This window comes from Phyllobates terribilis, unplaced genomic scaffold, assembly GCF_046119375.1.
Source record: "Phyllobates terribilis strain yellow unplaced genomic scaffold, ASM4611937v1 Scaffold_11__3_contigs__length_659146591, whole genome shotgun sequence".
Lineage (NCBI taxonomy): Eukaryota > Metazoa > Chordata > Amphibia > Anura > Dendrobatidae > Phyllobates > Phyllobates terribilis.
In genome coordinates this window covers 622,410,851-622,427,579 of record NW_027362771.1, presented here as the reverse complement: position 1 = coordinate 622,427,579, position 16,729 = coordinate 622,410,851, and the positions used below count along the sequence as shown (strand labels likewise).

Below are 16,729 nucleotides of genomic sequence, written 5' to 3'. Positions count from 1 at the left end.
GGAAATTTTGGTAAGAGGGAGACCGATTAGAAGAGAGTTGCAGTAGTCCAGACGAGAGTGAATAAGAGCGACAGTCAGTTTTAGCAATTTCAAAGGTGAAAAAAGATCAGATTCTGGAGATGTTTTTAAGATGCAGATGACAAGAGAGAGTGAGTGATCAGATATAGGGAGTAAAGGAAAGGTTAGTGTTGAATATGACCCCAAGGCAGCGGGCGTGCTGCTTGGGAGTTATGGTTGAACCCTCAAAGGTAATTTTGATGTTAGGTAGAGTTAGGTTAGTAGAGGGGGGAAATACGAGAAGTTCAGTTTTAGAGAGATTCAGTATCAGATAGAGGGAAGACATGATGTTAGAGACAGCAGACAAACAATCCTTGGTATTTTGTATTAGGGTAGGGGTGATGCCAGGGGAAGAAGTGTATAATTGGGTGTCATCAGCATAGAGATGATACTGGAACCCAAATCTACTGATAGTTTGTCCAATAGGGGCAGTGTATAGAGAGAAGAGAAGGGGGCCTAGTACTGAGCCCTGCGGAAATCCGATAGTAAGGGGACGAGGAGCGGAAGAGGAGCCGGCAAAAGATACAGTGAAGGAGCGGTCAGAGAGGTAGGAGGAGAACCAGGAGAGAACGGTTTCCTTGAGGCCAATAGAGCGGAGCATAGTGAGGAGGAGCTGGTGATCCACAGTGTCAAATGCGGCAGAGAGATCCAGGAGATTGAGCAGGGAGCAGTGACCTTTGGATTTAGCTGTTAGTAGATCATTAGAGACATTAGTGAGGGCAGTTTCAGTGGAGAGTAAAGAGCAGAAACCAGATTGTAGAGAGTCGAGGAGAGAGTAATCGGAGAGATAGCGGATCAGACGGGAGTGGACCAAGCATTCCAGGAGTTTAGAGATGAAAAGAAGATTAGAGACAGGTCTGTAGTTAGCAGTGCAGTTCTGGTCCAGGGATGTTTTTTTCAGTAAAGGGGTTATAATGGCATGTTTAAATGAGGAGGGAAAGATACCTGAAGAAAGAGAGAGGTTAATATTTTAGTCAGGTGAACGGTCAGGTGAACGGTGACCGCCGGTGAAAGAGACAGCAGGAGATGTGAAGGAATGGGGTCACTGCTTCAGGTTTTAGGCCGAGAAGAAGCGAGAAGCTGGGTAACTTCTTCTTCTGTAACAGGCTCAAAGATGTCAAGTGAGCTTGAAGTGCGGCAGGGAAGGGGATCCAGGCGCTGAGGAGATTGGGCTGAGATGTCCTGATGGATGTGGTTGATTTTTTCAAGGAAATAAGTGGCCAGTTCCTCACTGCTGAGGTTGGTAATGGGGGCCTGTGCTTGAGGTTTCAGGGGGGAGTTTAAGGTCTAATGATGGACCCTTTATTCCAAAATGTTGTTTCAGTTTCCAATCATGCAAAACCTGTAACAAGTCTTGAAGAAAACCTGTCACCAAGTCAAAAGTGGACAATTTTTGGTCTTATTTTATTAACCAATGAATCCACCTTGGATGCTATTGCATTTAATAGAATGATAGAAAGGTAGAGTTGGAAGAAGGGACCTCCAGGTTCATGGTGTCCAACCCCCTGCTCAATGCAGGATCCACTAAACCATCTCAGACAGATGTCTGTCCAGCCTCTGTGTGAAGACTTCCATTGAAGCAGAACTCACCACCTCTCGTGGCCGCCTGTTCCACTAATTGATTGCTCTCACTGTCAAAAAGTTTTTTCTAATATCTAATCTGTTGTATCTTCTCCCTTTCAGTTTCATTCCATTGCTTCTCGTGTTTCCATGTGTATATGAGAATAAGGATGATCCCTCTACAGGGTGACAGCCCTTCAGATATTTGTAGACAGCTATTAAGTCTCCTCTTAGCATATTGGTGTACATTACTACTTATTAAATTTTGGTTTGAGATTTGATGCAACTTTATTCATTGCAGATTCCAATATGAAGACCTTTTCCCTTTCTGGACTTCTAATTGGATATTATTAATGGGCAGAGATGGGGTCAAACCTGAACAGATAACAGGACCCATCGAACTTGTTGGGGCTGTGACAGTAAACATTTGTAGATATTCTGTTTGTCAATCAAAAGAGAGGATAAAAGGAAGATCCACCATGACGTTGCTACCCAAGAGCCTTCATGCACAAGTAGAAAAATACCCATTCTTATTTTTTATAACAGATTGTGGTATGAAGAAAAAAGAAAACATTGTGAGAAAATTTTTAAATATATTTAGCATAAATCCCTCATGTCGTTTTTTGACAACACATGCCTTTTTAAAGGGGCTATGTCATCTTCATACCTCCTGTTCATAAAGAGTAGGGTTTATCATGAGACCACCCTCTTTGAACCAGAATAGACAGATACATACAACAATTCTACAGAGTGACTCTCTATCCTGCCTTATAGAGGGGGATGTCCATCCAATCTATATTTTTTGATAGGGCACATAGTTATTCTCACGAGACAACCCATTTAAGCATTTAAGCGTTATCAACAGTAAATTCTTTATCAGTCTCTGTCTCTTTTCATGAGATATCCTTTAGAGTTCATATCAGGCCTGAACAGTATAATGAAGCAATTTGGAAAGAACATGCAAAGTACTAAAGCCCAACTTGATATCAATATGGCAAATATCTCCATAGCCACTGTATACTTGCCCTGAGCACTGAGGGAGGCAGGAATATATGAAATCCAGACACTGAGAAAGGCTAACATACTGAATGTAATAAATTGGGCTTCATTGAAGCTGTCTGGAAGTCTTCGTGCCAGAAAGGCCACAATAAAGCTGGTCATGGCCAGAAGGAAGAGGTAACCCAACATGGTCCAGAAGGCAATAGGTGAACCTTCATTACATTCAACGATAATGAGTGTTGGCTGGCTTTCTATGTTATATTGTGGAAATGGTGGGGATATGGACAACCATAAGATACATAACACAAATTGTAACAAGGTACAACTAAAAATTATTGTGTAGGACACTCGAGGATGAGTCCATTTCCTCATAACACTACCTGGTTTCGTTGCCATAAAGGCAAACATAACCATGATAGTTTTAGCCAAAATGCAAGAAACACAAATTGTGAAGACCAGTCCAAAAGTAGCTTGACGTAGCAGACACTTCTCAGTCTGGGGATAGCCAATAAAAGCAAGAGAGCTCAGGAAGCAAGAAGACAAGGAAATGAGAAGAAGACAACTCAAGAAGTAGTTGTTGGCTTTTACTATGGGAGTTGATTTATGTTGGATAAAAAGCCTTAGTATGAGGTTAGGAATGAAAGAGGAAAAGATTGAGGTGCCAGCTAAAATTGCACCCAATGGATCTTCATAGGAAAGGAAGTCTATGTGTTTTTGTAGGCATCTCGTTTTCTGGAGATTTGGCCATTCATTCCACTGACATTTGAGACAATCATTAGAATCTGAAATTGAAGAGAATGATAGAATTAATTTACATGTAGCCTTAAAGGGCTGTCCACTATTAGGAAACACCTTAATAATGAGCCTAGGGAAATGAAAAGAGTAAATATGGTACTATACACCTTTCAGAATGGTGCTGTTCATTTATGGTCTACGCTGTGTCCTCCATTCGTCTGTTGGCATCAACGTCCAGTGGGCAAATCAAATGAGTTCTGAAGCCAAACAGTGGCTGCAACTGTTTGTCTGAATCAGGAAAACTGTGAAAAAGACTCAGGAAAACTGGCAACAAGGCAGATGATAAGTAGCCACTGATTGTCTGCAGAATCATTTGACTTTTCTGATAGATTGTAATAGGTCTGGGAGGCGGAACCTCTGAGCAACTATACAAGGGGGCGGTCCTTGTAAGGAAGCGGGTGGCTCCCAGGGAAGACGGGCAGGTATTCACGGCAAGTGACAGGGACAGTGTCTTGGTAGAAGGGCAGGTAGTCACGGCAAGTGACAGGGACAGTCTCTGGGTAAAAGGGCAGGTAGTCACAGCAAGTGACAGGGACAGTCTCTGGGTAGACTAGCAGACAGGTAGCAGGTGGACGCTCCCAGGTGAGCGGGCAAGAGTCTCTGGACAGGCAGGTGGTCACGGCAAGTGACGGCAGAGCCTCCAGGTAGGCTAGCAGGCAGGTAGCAGGTGAGCGCTCCCAGGTGAGCGGGCAAGAGTCTCTGGACTGGCAGGTGGTCACGGCAAGTGATGGCAGAGCCTCCAGGTAGGCTAGCAGGCAGGTAGCGGGTGAGCGCTCCCAGGTGAGCGGGCAAGAGTCTCTGGACTGGCAGGTGGTCACGGCAAGTGACGGCAGAGCCTCCAGGTAGGCTAGCAGGCAGGTAGCAGGTGAGCACTCCCAGGTGAGCGGGCAGGCTGGTCCATAGACAGACTGACAGGTGTCGGAAGGCAGACCGTCGGACCGCAGGCTTGCAAGCAGGTAAGCGGATATCAGGCAGGTATCAAGCAGGAATCTGGCAGGTGACTGGCAGGTAACAGGCAGGAATCTGGCAGGTGACTGGCAGGCAACAAGCAGGAATCTGGCAGGTGACTGGCAGGTAACTGGTAACGGGACCTGAGGGCTGAAGCAGAGTGAAGGCTTTGCAACAACATTGCTCGGGCACCTCCATTTTGGAGGAGGTGCCTTATATATGGTGAGGTCCTCCGGCCATTGGCCGGGGACTCCTTAGGACGGCGCGCGCGGCCCCTTTAAGAGAGGGGGAGCGCGCGCGCCCTAAGCACAGTGGCCGGGTAGCAGCGCGCGCTGACAGCAGAGCGGGAGGAGGACGCCGCACACGGAGCGGAGAGGTGAGGGGAACAGCGTCCCTGCCTAGCAGGAGGCAGGGACGCCGATGCTACAGTACCCCCCCTTTAGGCCCCCCCTTTTTTAGGCCAGACAGAAATTTATCAAGGATGAGAGGGGCGTGGATGTTCTCCCGGGGCTCCCAAGTTCTCTCCTCAGGACCAAACCCCTTCCAATCTATCAGAAAAAAGGTTTTTCCTCTTACCCTTTTGGTGGCCAGAATGTTCTCTACCTCAAACTCGTTTTCAGCGGAAACCGGAGCAGGAGGCGTACCTGTAGACTTGGAAAAAGAGTTAAGTACCACGGGTTTGAGGAGAGATACATGGAAGGAGTTAGGGATCCGCAAGTTGGCAGGGAGTTTCAATTTATAGGCCACTGGGTTGATTTGTTTGATAACTTCCAGTGGGCCGATGAACCGAGGCCCTAACTTGTAGGAAGGAATCTTGAGCCGGACATACTTGGATGAGAGCCAGACTTTATCTCCAGGACGGAATTGTGGAGGATCCAGGCGTTTTTTGTCAGCGTGTTTTTTCATCCGCTCGGACGACTGAAGGAGTGCGGATCGGGTACTCTCCCAAATGGAGGAAAATTTGCTAACGAGAGATTCCGCAGCCGGATTGTCCACCGAGGTGGAGACGGGAAATGGGATCCGAGGATGCTGACCGAAGACTACAAAAAAACGGGATTTGGAGGAAGATTCGCTCTCGTGATTATTGTAAGAGAATTCGGCCCATGGCAGGAGATCCACCCAGTCTGAATGGTGGGCATTAACGAAGTGCCGGAGGTAACTGGTCAGGATCTGATTGATCCGCTCCACTTGACCATTGGACTGTGGGTGGTATGCGGAGGAGAAGTCCAGGGTGACGTCTAGCAGCTTACATGTGGCTCTCCAGAAGCGTGAGGTGAACTGAACCCCACGATCCGACACGATGTGGAGGGGCACACCATGGAGACGGAAGATGTGGCGGATAAAGTCTTTAGCCAGCTCGGGTGCAGACGGGAGGCCTGGCAGGGGAATGAAATGAGCCATTTTGGAAAAGCGGTCAGCGACCACCCAAATAACCGTACAACCGGCAGAGACAGGGAGATCTGCTATGAAGTCCATAGCTATATGCTGCCAGGGGGCAGCAGGTACTGGAAGAGGAAGGAGTCGACCGGCTGGCAGGTGTCTCGGAACCTTGTTGCGGGCGCAGGACACACAGGCAGAAACAAAGTCTATTACGTCCTTGTGCAGGGTAGGCCACCAGTAGTGCCGGGTGATAAGCTGGAGGATCTTTTTCTGACCGGCGTGGCCAGCAAGCTTAGACGAGTGACCCCAGTGTAGGATCTTCTCCCGATCAGGTACCGTTACGAACGTCTTACCGGGAGGGAGACGATTTAGACTCACGGGGGCCACCTGCATTACTCTGGCGGGATCGATGATGTGTTTAGGTTCCTCCTCAAGATCAGACACCAGGAAGGATCGGGACAAGGCATCAGCTTTGATGTTTTTGCCAGCCGGGCGAAAATGAAGAACAAAATCAAAGCGAGCAAAAAACAAGGACCACCGGGCTTGGCGTTGGTTAAGTCTCTGGGCACTCTGGAGGTAAGCCAAGTTCTTGTGGTCCGTGTAAATTATTACCGGGTGAAGAGCCCGCTCGAGCAGGTAACGCCACTCCTCCAATGCCAGCTTAATGGCCAATAACTCTCGGTCTCCTATAGAATAGTTGCGCTCGGAAGAGGAGAAAAGTTTGGAGAAGAAGCCGCAAGTTACCATTCTCCCCGAAGACGATTTTTGGGTAAGTACCGCTCTGGCTCCAGAGGAGGAGGCGTCAACTTCCAGGAAGAATTGCTTGTTGCCGCCCGGGCGATGCAGCACCGGGGCGGAAGAGAAAGCCTGTTTTAAGGAAAGAAAGGCTTCCTCTGCTTCGGGCGGCCATTCTCTGGGATTAGTGCCCTTACGGGTGAGCGCAGAGATTGGGGCAGTCCGGGAAGAGAAGTGCGGTATGTGTTATGATCTGATACAGGGACTAATGAAAGACAGGAGAACTGTCCCCACAATAGAACTAAACTAGATCCCTACGATGTAACGGGGAACCTGATCCTGCGATCAGACCCGCTAAAGTCCTCGGCTAGTCTGAACGAAGACCTATAGATGTGAGGGAGGGATCCCTACAACAACTAGGGACTGGGATAAGTTGGACACCTCCTAGCAGAAATAGTAGCAGTCAAAGACAAACACACAACAAAAAGCAAAGAGGTCAGAAGACCTAGCAAAACTAACAGAGAACGGCAACAGAGCACCAAGCTAGCTCAAGAGTAGTAAATACAATGAAGTCCAGCAAGACCAGGAGGGCGGAGCCGGATTAAATAGGCAAAAATGGTCATGTGACCAGCAAACTAAAAAAAACCTAACAGGAGAGTTCTAACAGTACCCCCTCTTCTAAGAGGATCCTCCGGATCCCCTAGGCCCAGGCTTACCAGGAAACCTCCTGTGAAATGCTCTGACAAGTCTGGGAGCAGAAACATCATCCGCCCTCACCCATGAGTTATCCTCAGGTCCGAAACCCTTCCAAGCGACGAGATACTGCAAACTCCCTCTATACCGTCTAGAATTTAGGATGCGGGAAATTTCATATTCCCCGTCCTCCACCACCGGAGGAACAGTGGTAGAGGCGTCACCATCAGACACATCAGCTTTTTTCAACAGAGAAACATGAAACACCGGGTTAATCTTCCAGGACGTAGGAACCTCCAACCTAACAGCAGATTGGTTAACTATCTGAAGCACCTTAAAGGGCCCTACGAACTTGGGACCCAATTTTTTAGAGGGAATCCTCAATTGCAGATTCTTAGAGGACAACAAAACCATGTCACCAACAGCAAACAAAACCTCTTGCCGTTTCCTATCAAAGTACCTCTTAGATTTTTTGTTAGCCTCCTGAAGATTACCACGCACATCCGTCCAAACTCTCTCCAAATCACCGGAAAAACTCTCCTCCTCAGGCACAGCCGAAACCAAATTGGAGAATGACCCAAAAGACGGATGTCTCCCAGAACAACAAAAAAAAGGCGAACAACCAGCAGAAGAGGATGTATGGTTGTTAAGAGCAAATTCAGCAAGTGGCAGAAACTCAGACCACCCCTCTTGATTGTCTGCCACAAAACAACGCAAGAACTGCTCAACATCCTGGTTCTTCCTTTCTGTCTGGCCATTAGACTCAGGATGATATCCAGATGAAAACGACAAATGAACTCCCAACCTGTCACAAAAGGCACGCCAAAAACGAGCCACGAACTGAGGTCCCCTATCAGAAACAATGTCAGTAGGAACACCATGTAGTCTGACAATTTCCTTGACAAAGGCCTTAGCGAGTGTCTTAGCGCAAGGCAGTTTGATGAAGGGAACCAAGTGACACATCTTGCTAAAACGGTCCACGACCACCCAGATGACCGTGAAACCTTCAGAGGGGGGAAGGTCAGTAATAAAGTCCATAGCCAGATGTGTCCAAGGTGCACTAGGAACCTCCAGAGGGCAAAGCAACCCCGCAGCAGGAGCATGCGAAGACTTGGATCTAGCACACACAGTACATAGGCGCACCCACTTAATGACTTCCTTCTGCCATCCAGGCCACCAAAAACAGCGACCCACAAGTCTCTTGGTCTCAGAAATTCCTGGATGACCTGCCAACCGAGACTCATGACACTCAACAAACAAATCTCTCCTAAAGGTCCTAGGCACAAACAACCTCCCATGGGGAGTGTTAGATGGGGCATTCTCCTGAGCTTTAAGAATCTCATCCTCCAAAACGGAGTCCAAAGCAGCAATCACAACACCTTCTTGTAAAATGCTCTCCTCTTCCTCCTCAACACTGACCATGGGAGAAAAGCTGCGAGACAAAGCATCCGCTTTAACATTCTTGGTACCCGGGATGTAAGTAACGGAAAAATTAAACCGCGAGAAAAAAAGTGCCCACCTAGCCTGACGGGCATTCAAGCGCTTGGCAGCATCAAGATAGATCAGATTTTTATGATCAGTGAAAACCTGAATGGGAAATTCAGCACCTTCCAAGAGGTGACGCCAGTGTTCAAATGCGAGTTTAATCGCCAGCAATTCCCGATTACCAATATCGTAATTAAGTTCAGTCTCAGAAAAAATTTTTGAAAAAAAGGCACAGGGATGTACTCCATCCTTGTTTTCCTGAGACAACACCGCACCGACCCCCACCGAAGAAGCATCAACCTCAACCAAAAACGGCTTAGTCACATCAGGCTGCATAAGGATGGGAGCAGAGGTGAACCTCTCCTTTAGAAACACAAAAGCTTCAATGGCCTCAGAAGTCCACTGAACCGCATTAGCACCTTTCCTGGTGAGATCGGTCAGCGGTTTGACAATAATAGAAATATTTTTTATGAATTTTCTGTAATAATTGGCGAAACCCAAAAACCTCTGTATCGATTTCAAACCAATAGGCCTAGGCCATTCCTGCACAGCTTGAACTTTAACCGGGTCCATCTCAAAACCTTCACTGGAGACAATGTAGCCCAAAAAACTAATTCTCTGTACAGCGAACTCACATTTCTCCAGCTTAGCAAAAAGCGAATTGTCCATTAATAACTGTAATACCTCACGTACGCTCCGCCAATGAGACTCCAGATCAGGCGAATAAATCAGAATGTCATCCAAATACACAACCACATTTTTGCCGATTAAAGGTCTAAGGATGTCATTAATAAGATTCTGAAAAAATGCTGGAGCATTGGTAAGACCAAAAGGCATAACCAGATACTCAAAATGACCCACAGGAGTGTTAAAAGCAGTCTTCCATTCATCACCCTCCTTCATGCGCAACAAATTGTATGCCCCCCGGAGATCAATTTTAGAGAACCACTTGGCCCCCACTAACTGGTTAAATAAATCAGGAATCAATGGCAGTGGGTAAGGATTGCGTACAGTAATTTTATTAATCTCATGAAAGTCCAGACAAGGACGTAAACTGCCATCTTTTTTTTTTACAAAAAAAAATCCAACAGCCACAGGAGACTTGGAAGGCCTAATGTGACCGGCGGCCAAGCTTGTCTGTATGTATTCCTCCAAAGCCTTCCTCTCAGGAATAGTAAGGTTAAATAAACGACTTTTAGGAAGAGTCGCTCCAGGGACAAATTCAATGGTACAATCATAGTCTCTATGGGGAGGCAAAATTTGTGACTCCTCCGCAGAAAAAACTCTCCAAAAATCCTGAATAGGTATAGGCAATTCCCCTTTATCCACAGCAACAATACGTCCGTTACAACACTTGTCATAACACTTAGGGCTCCAGTACTTAATTTCATTGGTAGACCAATCCAGTACAGGATTGTGCAATTTTAACCAGGGTAACCCCAATATTACTGGAGAAAGCAAATTATCCAATACCACCAAATCCAAATTTTCTTGGTGAATACCATTAATAGTGAGGGGAAATTCACAGACCTTATGAGTAACACTCTTCAAGGGAGAGCCATCAACAGAAACCACAGCAATAGGGGATGACAAAGTTTTAGGTTCTAATCTAAGTTTTTCCAAGAATCCCCCATCAATCACATTCAGAGTAGAACCACAATCCACAAATACCCGAAATTCAATTAATTCATCCTGAGCAGCAGTAGTGGCAGATAGGAATACTCCCTTAGAATTTAAACAGGCAATACGGGCATAACTGACCATTTTTTTTTCTTTCTTCAAACGAAGCACACAGTTCTTAATAAAATGACCAGAATTTCCGCAATAGAAGCACAAGCCTTCAGAAAGCCAGCGATCTTTTTCCTGAGAGCGGGGTGGCATCGCCCCAATCTCCATCGGCTCTCCATTGTCAGCACAGACCCTCTCAAGACTCGGAGCTGACATAGCAGAGGATTTGCTCTCATTAACCCTTGCACGCAGTCTCCTGTCCACCCGTATAGCTAATTGCATAGCCTCCTGCAGGTTTCCAGGTGTGGGATAAGCAATCAGTAAATCCTTAACCCTTTCACCTAGCCCTGCAAGAAACAAGCTTTTCAAAGCTGAATCGTTCCACCCCACCTGGGCAGACCACCGACGGAAGTGAGAACAATATTTTTCCACATTACCTGATCCCTGCCTCAAACGTCTCAATTCAGACTCAGCAGATGAGACACGATCAGGATCATCATACAACAAACCCAAAGCAGAAAAAAAACTATCCACTGATCTAAAGCATGGATAAATAGGTTGGAGAGAGAAGGCCCATCCCTGAGGATCTTTGCGCAAAAGTGACATTATGAACCTTATGCGCTGTGATTCATCACCAGAGGATCCGGGTCTCAAACGAAAATACAATAAACAAGCATTTTTAAAAGAAAAAAAATCTTGTTGTTCGCCAAAAAATAAATCAGGCAGACGTACCTTTGGTTCCACAAAATGTGCTCCAGAACAGCTACTCACGTGTTGTTGGAGCTTGGCCACCTCCAGAGAGAGTCCCTGCAAGCGTTGAGCCAAATCTTGAACCGAGGCCATGATGGAAAACTGGAGGTCTTTCCTTAAAGAAAATTTTTTTTTTCTTTTAGGGCTGGACTTACTGTTATGATCTGATACAGGGACTAAGGAAAGACAGGAGAACTGTCCCTACAATAGAGCTAAACTAGATCCCTACGATGTAACGGGGAACCTGATCCTGCGATCAGACCCGCTAAAGTCCTCGGCTAGTCTGAACGAAGACCTATAGATGTGAGGGAGGGATCCCTACAAGAACTAGGGACTGGGATAAGTTGGACACCTCCTAGCAGAAATAGTAGCAGTCAAAGACAAACACACAACAAAAAGCAAAGAGGTCAGAAGACCTAGCAAAACTAACAGAGAACGGCAACAGAGCACCAAGCAAGCTCAAGAGTAGTAAATACAATGAAGTCCAGCAAGACAGGAGGGCGGAGCCGGATTAAATAGGCAAAAATGGTCATGTGACCAGCAAACTAAAAAAAACCTAACAGGAGAGTTCTAACAGTATGAAGAGGCGGTAGTAGTTGGCGAAGCCCAGGAACCGCTGAATAGCCTTCAACCCCTCTGGTCGAGGCCACTTCTCGATGGCAGACAGTTTCTCAGGATCCATTCATAGGCCGGTCTGAGAAATTATGTAGCCCAAAAACGGAAGCGAGGTCTGCTCAAAGAGGCACTTCTCATATTTAGCGTAGAGGTGGTTCTGCCTGAGCCTGAGCAGAACCTGACGAACATCCCTCCGGTGTGTGGGGAGATCCGGAGAGAAGACCAAGATGTCGTCCAGGTACACCACTACGCAGAAGTAGAGAAGGTCCCGGAAGATGTCATTGACCAACTCTTGAAAGACGGCGGGAGCGTTACAGAGATCGAAGGGCATTACCAGGTATTTATAGTGGCCGTCCCGGGTGTTGAATGCCTTCTTCCATTCATCCCCCTGACAGATACGGACCAGGTTATACGCCCCACGGAGGTCCAGCTTCGTGAAGATTCTAGCCCCCCTCAGACGGTCAAATAATTCCGGAATGAGCGGAAGGGGGTATTTATTCTTCACCGTGATCTGGTTAAGGCCTCTATAGTCTATACAGGGACGGAGTGAGCCGTCCTTCTTTTTGACGGAGAAGAAGCCTGCTCCCGCCGGGGAAGTAGATTTCCGGATGAATCCCCGGGCCAGATTCTCCTCAATATATTCTGACAAGGATCGGGTCTCAGCAGCGGAGAAAGGGTAAATGCGCCCACGGGGAGGAGTAGCGCCGGGCATCAGGTCGATTGGGCAGTCGTATGGTCTATGAGGGGGTAATGTCTCTGCCTCCTTTTTATTAAAGACGTCCACATACGACCAATAAGGAGCCGGAAGAGCAGGTAGATTGGCTGGAGTAGGAGAAGGACGGACAGGATGGACGGGAACTAAACAAGTCTTATGGCAGTCCTGTCCCCAGCGAAGGACTTCTCCGGTCTGCGAATCAAGCACGGGTGCATGTCTCTGAAGCCAAGGTAGGCCTAGTAAGAGGGCGTGAGAGAGTCCAGGCAGAACATGAAAGAAGATGCTCTCAGAGTGCAGCATTCCCACCTGCAGGGTTATGGATTCGGTGATGAGTTGGATGGGATGTGGTAAGAGGCCCCCATCCACGGCAGCGACAGATAAGGGTACAGCTAGAGGTTTGGTGGGAATGCGGTATTTCTCTACCAGAGACTGAGAAATGAGATTTCCGGCAGCTCCAGAGTCAAGTTGGGCTAGTTCAAAGTAACGGTTCTCCCCGCAGATGATAGAGACCGACAGCAACAGAAATGGAGAGGGTTTACTCTTGTCTAGGACGACCTCTCTGAGCGATCCTAGACACAGGCGTTTCCCGACCTCTCTGGGCAGGAACGGATCCGGTGCTCCTTACTGCCACAGTAGAAGCAGCTCCCCTCGGAACGGCGTAACTCTTGACGGGTTTCGACCATCTTGGTCTGGTCGACCTGCATAGGCTCGGGTGAGTGCGCCTGGGGAGTAGCGGGAGAAGTGACAGGTTTCTGAAAGGTAGGGGCTAGACGTGGAAACCTCCTCTCACGGGTGACCTCTTTGGCGCGTTCCTGGAACCGGATGTCAATCCGGGTGGCAAGAGTTATTAAGTCGTCGTGAGTGGTAGGTATGTCCCGACCGGCGAGTTCATCCTTAATACGTCCGGACAGACCCTCCCAAAAGACAGACACCAGGGCATCGTTATCCCAGGCCAGCTTCGAAGCAAGGGTACGGAACCGTATGGCATATTGGCTCACGGTGAGATTTCCTTGATGGAGGCGTAGCAGAGACGATGCGGATGATGTCTTCCGTCGGGGGTCGTCGAAGATTTTCCGGAAAGCCGTGAGAAAGGCTGGCAGGTTGGACACCAGGGGGTCTCCTCTCTCCCATAGAGGATTTAGCCAAGCCAGTGCCTCCCCCGTGAGATGAGACATGATGAAGGCTACTTTGGCCCGGTCGGAGATAAACTGGTGGGACCGGAGTTCAAAATGCAGGGTGCACTGGTTTATGAAGCCCCGAGCTTGAGCGGGGTCGCTTCCGAAGAGAGGAGGTGCAGAAAGCCGAGGTCCGGGGCAGGATGCCATGGTATTGGTGGGCAGCGGCGCTGCCGGGCTGCGAGTCATGACACTAGCGGTGGTTGCTGGTGGAGCAGTCAGAGTGTCCAGGCGAGAGTTGACATTCCGCAGATGACTCAGAATGGACTCCTGTTGGGACCTCTGATGGGACAGTTCATGACATAGGTCCGAGAGCGAGGGAGCTTGGGTGCCACCAGGTTCCATGGCCCGAGCAAACTGTAACGGGTCTGGGAGGCGGAACCTCTGAGCAACTATACAAGGGGGCGGTCCTTGTAAGGAAGCGGGTGGCTCCCAGGGAAGACGGGCAGGTAGTCACGGCAAGTGACAGGGACAGTCTCTGGGAAGAAGGGCAGGTAGTCACGGCAAGTGACAGGGACAGTCTCTGGGTAGAAGGGCAGGTAGTCACAGCAAGTGACAGGGACAGTCTCTGGGTAAACTAGCAGACAGGTAGCAGGTGGACGCTCCCAGGTGAGCGGGCAAGAGTCTCTGGATGGGCAGGTGGTCACCGCAAGTGACGGCAGAGCCTCCAGGTAGGCTAGCAGGCAGGTAGCAGGTGAGCGCTCCCAGGTGAGCGGGCAAGAGTCTCTGGACAGGCAGGTGGTCACGGCAAGTGACGGCAGAGCCTCCAGGTAGGCTAGCAGACAGGTAGCGGGTGAGCACTCCCAGGTGAGCGGGCAAGAGTCTCTGGACTGGCAGGTGGTCACGGCAAGTGACGGCAGAGCCTCCAGGTAGGCTAGCAGGCAGGTAGCAGGTGAGCGCTCCCAGGTGAGCGGGCAAGAGTCTCTGGACAGGCAGGTGGTCACGGCAAGTGACGGCAGAGCCTCCAGGTAGGCTAGCAGACAGGTAGCGGGTGAGCACTCCCAGGTGAGCGGGCAAGAGTCTCTGGACTGGCAGGTGGTCACGGCAAGTGACGGCAGAGCCTCCAGGTAGGCTAGCAGGCAGGTAGCAGGTGAGCGCTTCCAGGTGAGCGGGCAAGAGTCTCTGGACTGGCAGGTGGTCACGGCAAGTGACGGCAGAGCCTCCAGGTAGGCTAGCAGGCAGGTAGCAGGTGAGCGCTCCCAGGTGAGCGGGCAGGCTGGTCCATAGACAGACTGACAGGTGTCGGAAGGCAGACCGTCGGACCGCAGGCTTGCAAGCAGGAAAGCGGATATCAGGCAGGTATCAAGCAGGAATCTGGCAGGTGACTGGCAGGTAACAGGCAGGAATCTGGCAGGTGACTGGCAGGTAACAAGCAGGAATCTGGCAGGTGACTGGCAGGTAACTGGTAACAGGATCTGAGGGCTGAAGCAGAGTGAAGGCTTTGCAACAACATTGCTCGGGCACCTCCATTTTGGAGGAGGTGCCTTATATATGGTGAGGTCCTCCGGCCATTGGCCGGGGACTCCTTAGGACAGCGCGCGCGGCCCCTTTAAGAGAGGGGGAGCGCGCGCGCCCTAAGCACAGTGGCCGGGAAGCAGCGCGCGCTGCCTGCAGAGCGGGAGGAGGACACCGGGCACGGAGCGGAGAGGTGAGGGGAACAGCGTCCCTGCCTAGCAGGAGGCAGGGACGCCGACGCTAGATAGATGTTGATACAAGCAGACCAGCGGGAAGCACAGCTCTGAATATGGAGGAAGGTCTTCAATTATTCATTATATACAGATACATGTAGTACAAACAACTCCCCAGAGAGTAATACAATTTTTTTTTCATTTATTAATATTGCAGATCTCAATAGGAAAGGACAGAATGAAGATCTGTATATATGTATAGTATTGTATAATTTTACAATCTGTTGGAGTAGAAAAAATACATGAACGTTATGACACCATTCTCTTGCATTTTTGTGACCCAAAAATGTGACCACCCAAATTAAAAAATATAATATATACTCTGCTAAAGAAGCCTATGCTTCAGAGCTGCTCATCTCAACAAATGGAGGGAATGTAACATATTACACAGAAATCATAGACTCTGCAGCTCAACTAATGTGCTCAGTCCCGATGAGGGGCAAAAAGTAAATGCAATATAGCGAAAAATATAAAAAAATTTGAAACTTTAAAATTCTGTGGTTATTAATTTTAAAAATATACTTTTAAGTATCTGAGCTGTTTTTTACATTCGTTAGCTCTACAGTATACTATCCTCTTATTTTCTTATCGTGGTGATTTTAAATATCACACAAGCACTTTTTTCTGTAAGGAAAACTTACCAGCAAAAGTCTAACATTTTAGTTGATTTCTCCCCAGCTCCATATATTTCGTAGTTTTGATCATGGGCAGCTTTGTCATGAGATTTCCAGTCTCACAACCAATCCAGTACATATTTAATTCTAAGCAGACAGGAAGTCAGTCTTTGACTTCCTGTGAACTACAAGATGACATCATTCATCATCTATCAAATTCCTCCTGAAAGGTCTCAGACCTCTTAATTCTTAGTACCTGTGTAATTGGATATTTCTCCTTGAGGACAGGTGACACATTGGAAGCAGCAGGCAGGTTGTCCTCTAATAGTGGCCTTCCAAAATCCTGGATGACAGCTTTCAGAACAAGCTGAAGTAGGTGCCTGCAAAGAAAAGATATTTCAGTCATGATAGAATAAGCCTCTTGAGAAAGCCAGGTCACACTACCGGTGAAACGCGCATCGAGGCTCTTTCAACCTTGTGTCCTGTCCCCGTGTCATCTTTTGCAGGTCTGGGGCCCCTCCTTACCTGGCTGAGTCTGGTGCAATATGACTTTTGGGATTATTGGGATCATAGAATCCACATAGGAGTGATTTCCAACTACCTTTATTACATGTCCTTCTCCCTGTTTTAGTATTTGCACATAGCTCTGACCCCTGGGGTGAACCCTTTGTTTTGACCTATTTATATGCAATATGAGGGATGATATGTCTGCTTGTCCAAGTTATATGTTAACACTACTAAAGTGATGTACTGTCTTTTAATGAACTATTGATGTAATAAAGTTTTTCCATG

The 16,729-nt window shown here is 48.1% G+C and overlaps 1 protein-coding gene across 1 annotated transcript in view; it reads right to left on the bottom strand.

The window, feature by feature from the left end:
* Nucleotides 1-2,493: 2,493 nt before the first annotated feature.
* LOC141167413 (extracellular calcium-sensing receptor-like) overlaps nucleotides 2,494-16,729 on the bottom strand; it is a 113,705-nt gene continuing 99,469 nt past the window's right edge. The window contains exons 6-7 of the mRNA XM_073654819.1: nucleotides 16,194-16,317; nucleotides 2,494-3,398 (exon numbers count right to left, since the gene is read on the bottom strand). Coding sequence (XP_073510920.1) covers nucleotides 2,494-3,398; nucleotides 16,194-16,317 — 1,029 coding nt within the window. The remainder of the gene's footprint in view (nucleotides 3,399-16,193; nucleotides 16,318-16,729) is intronic.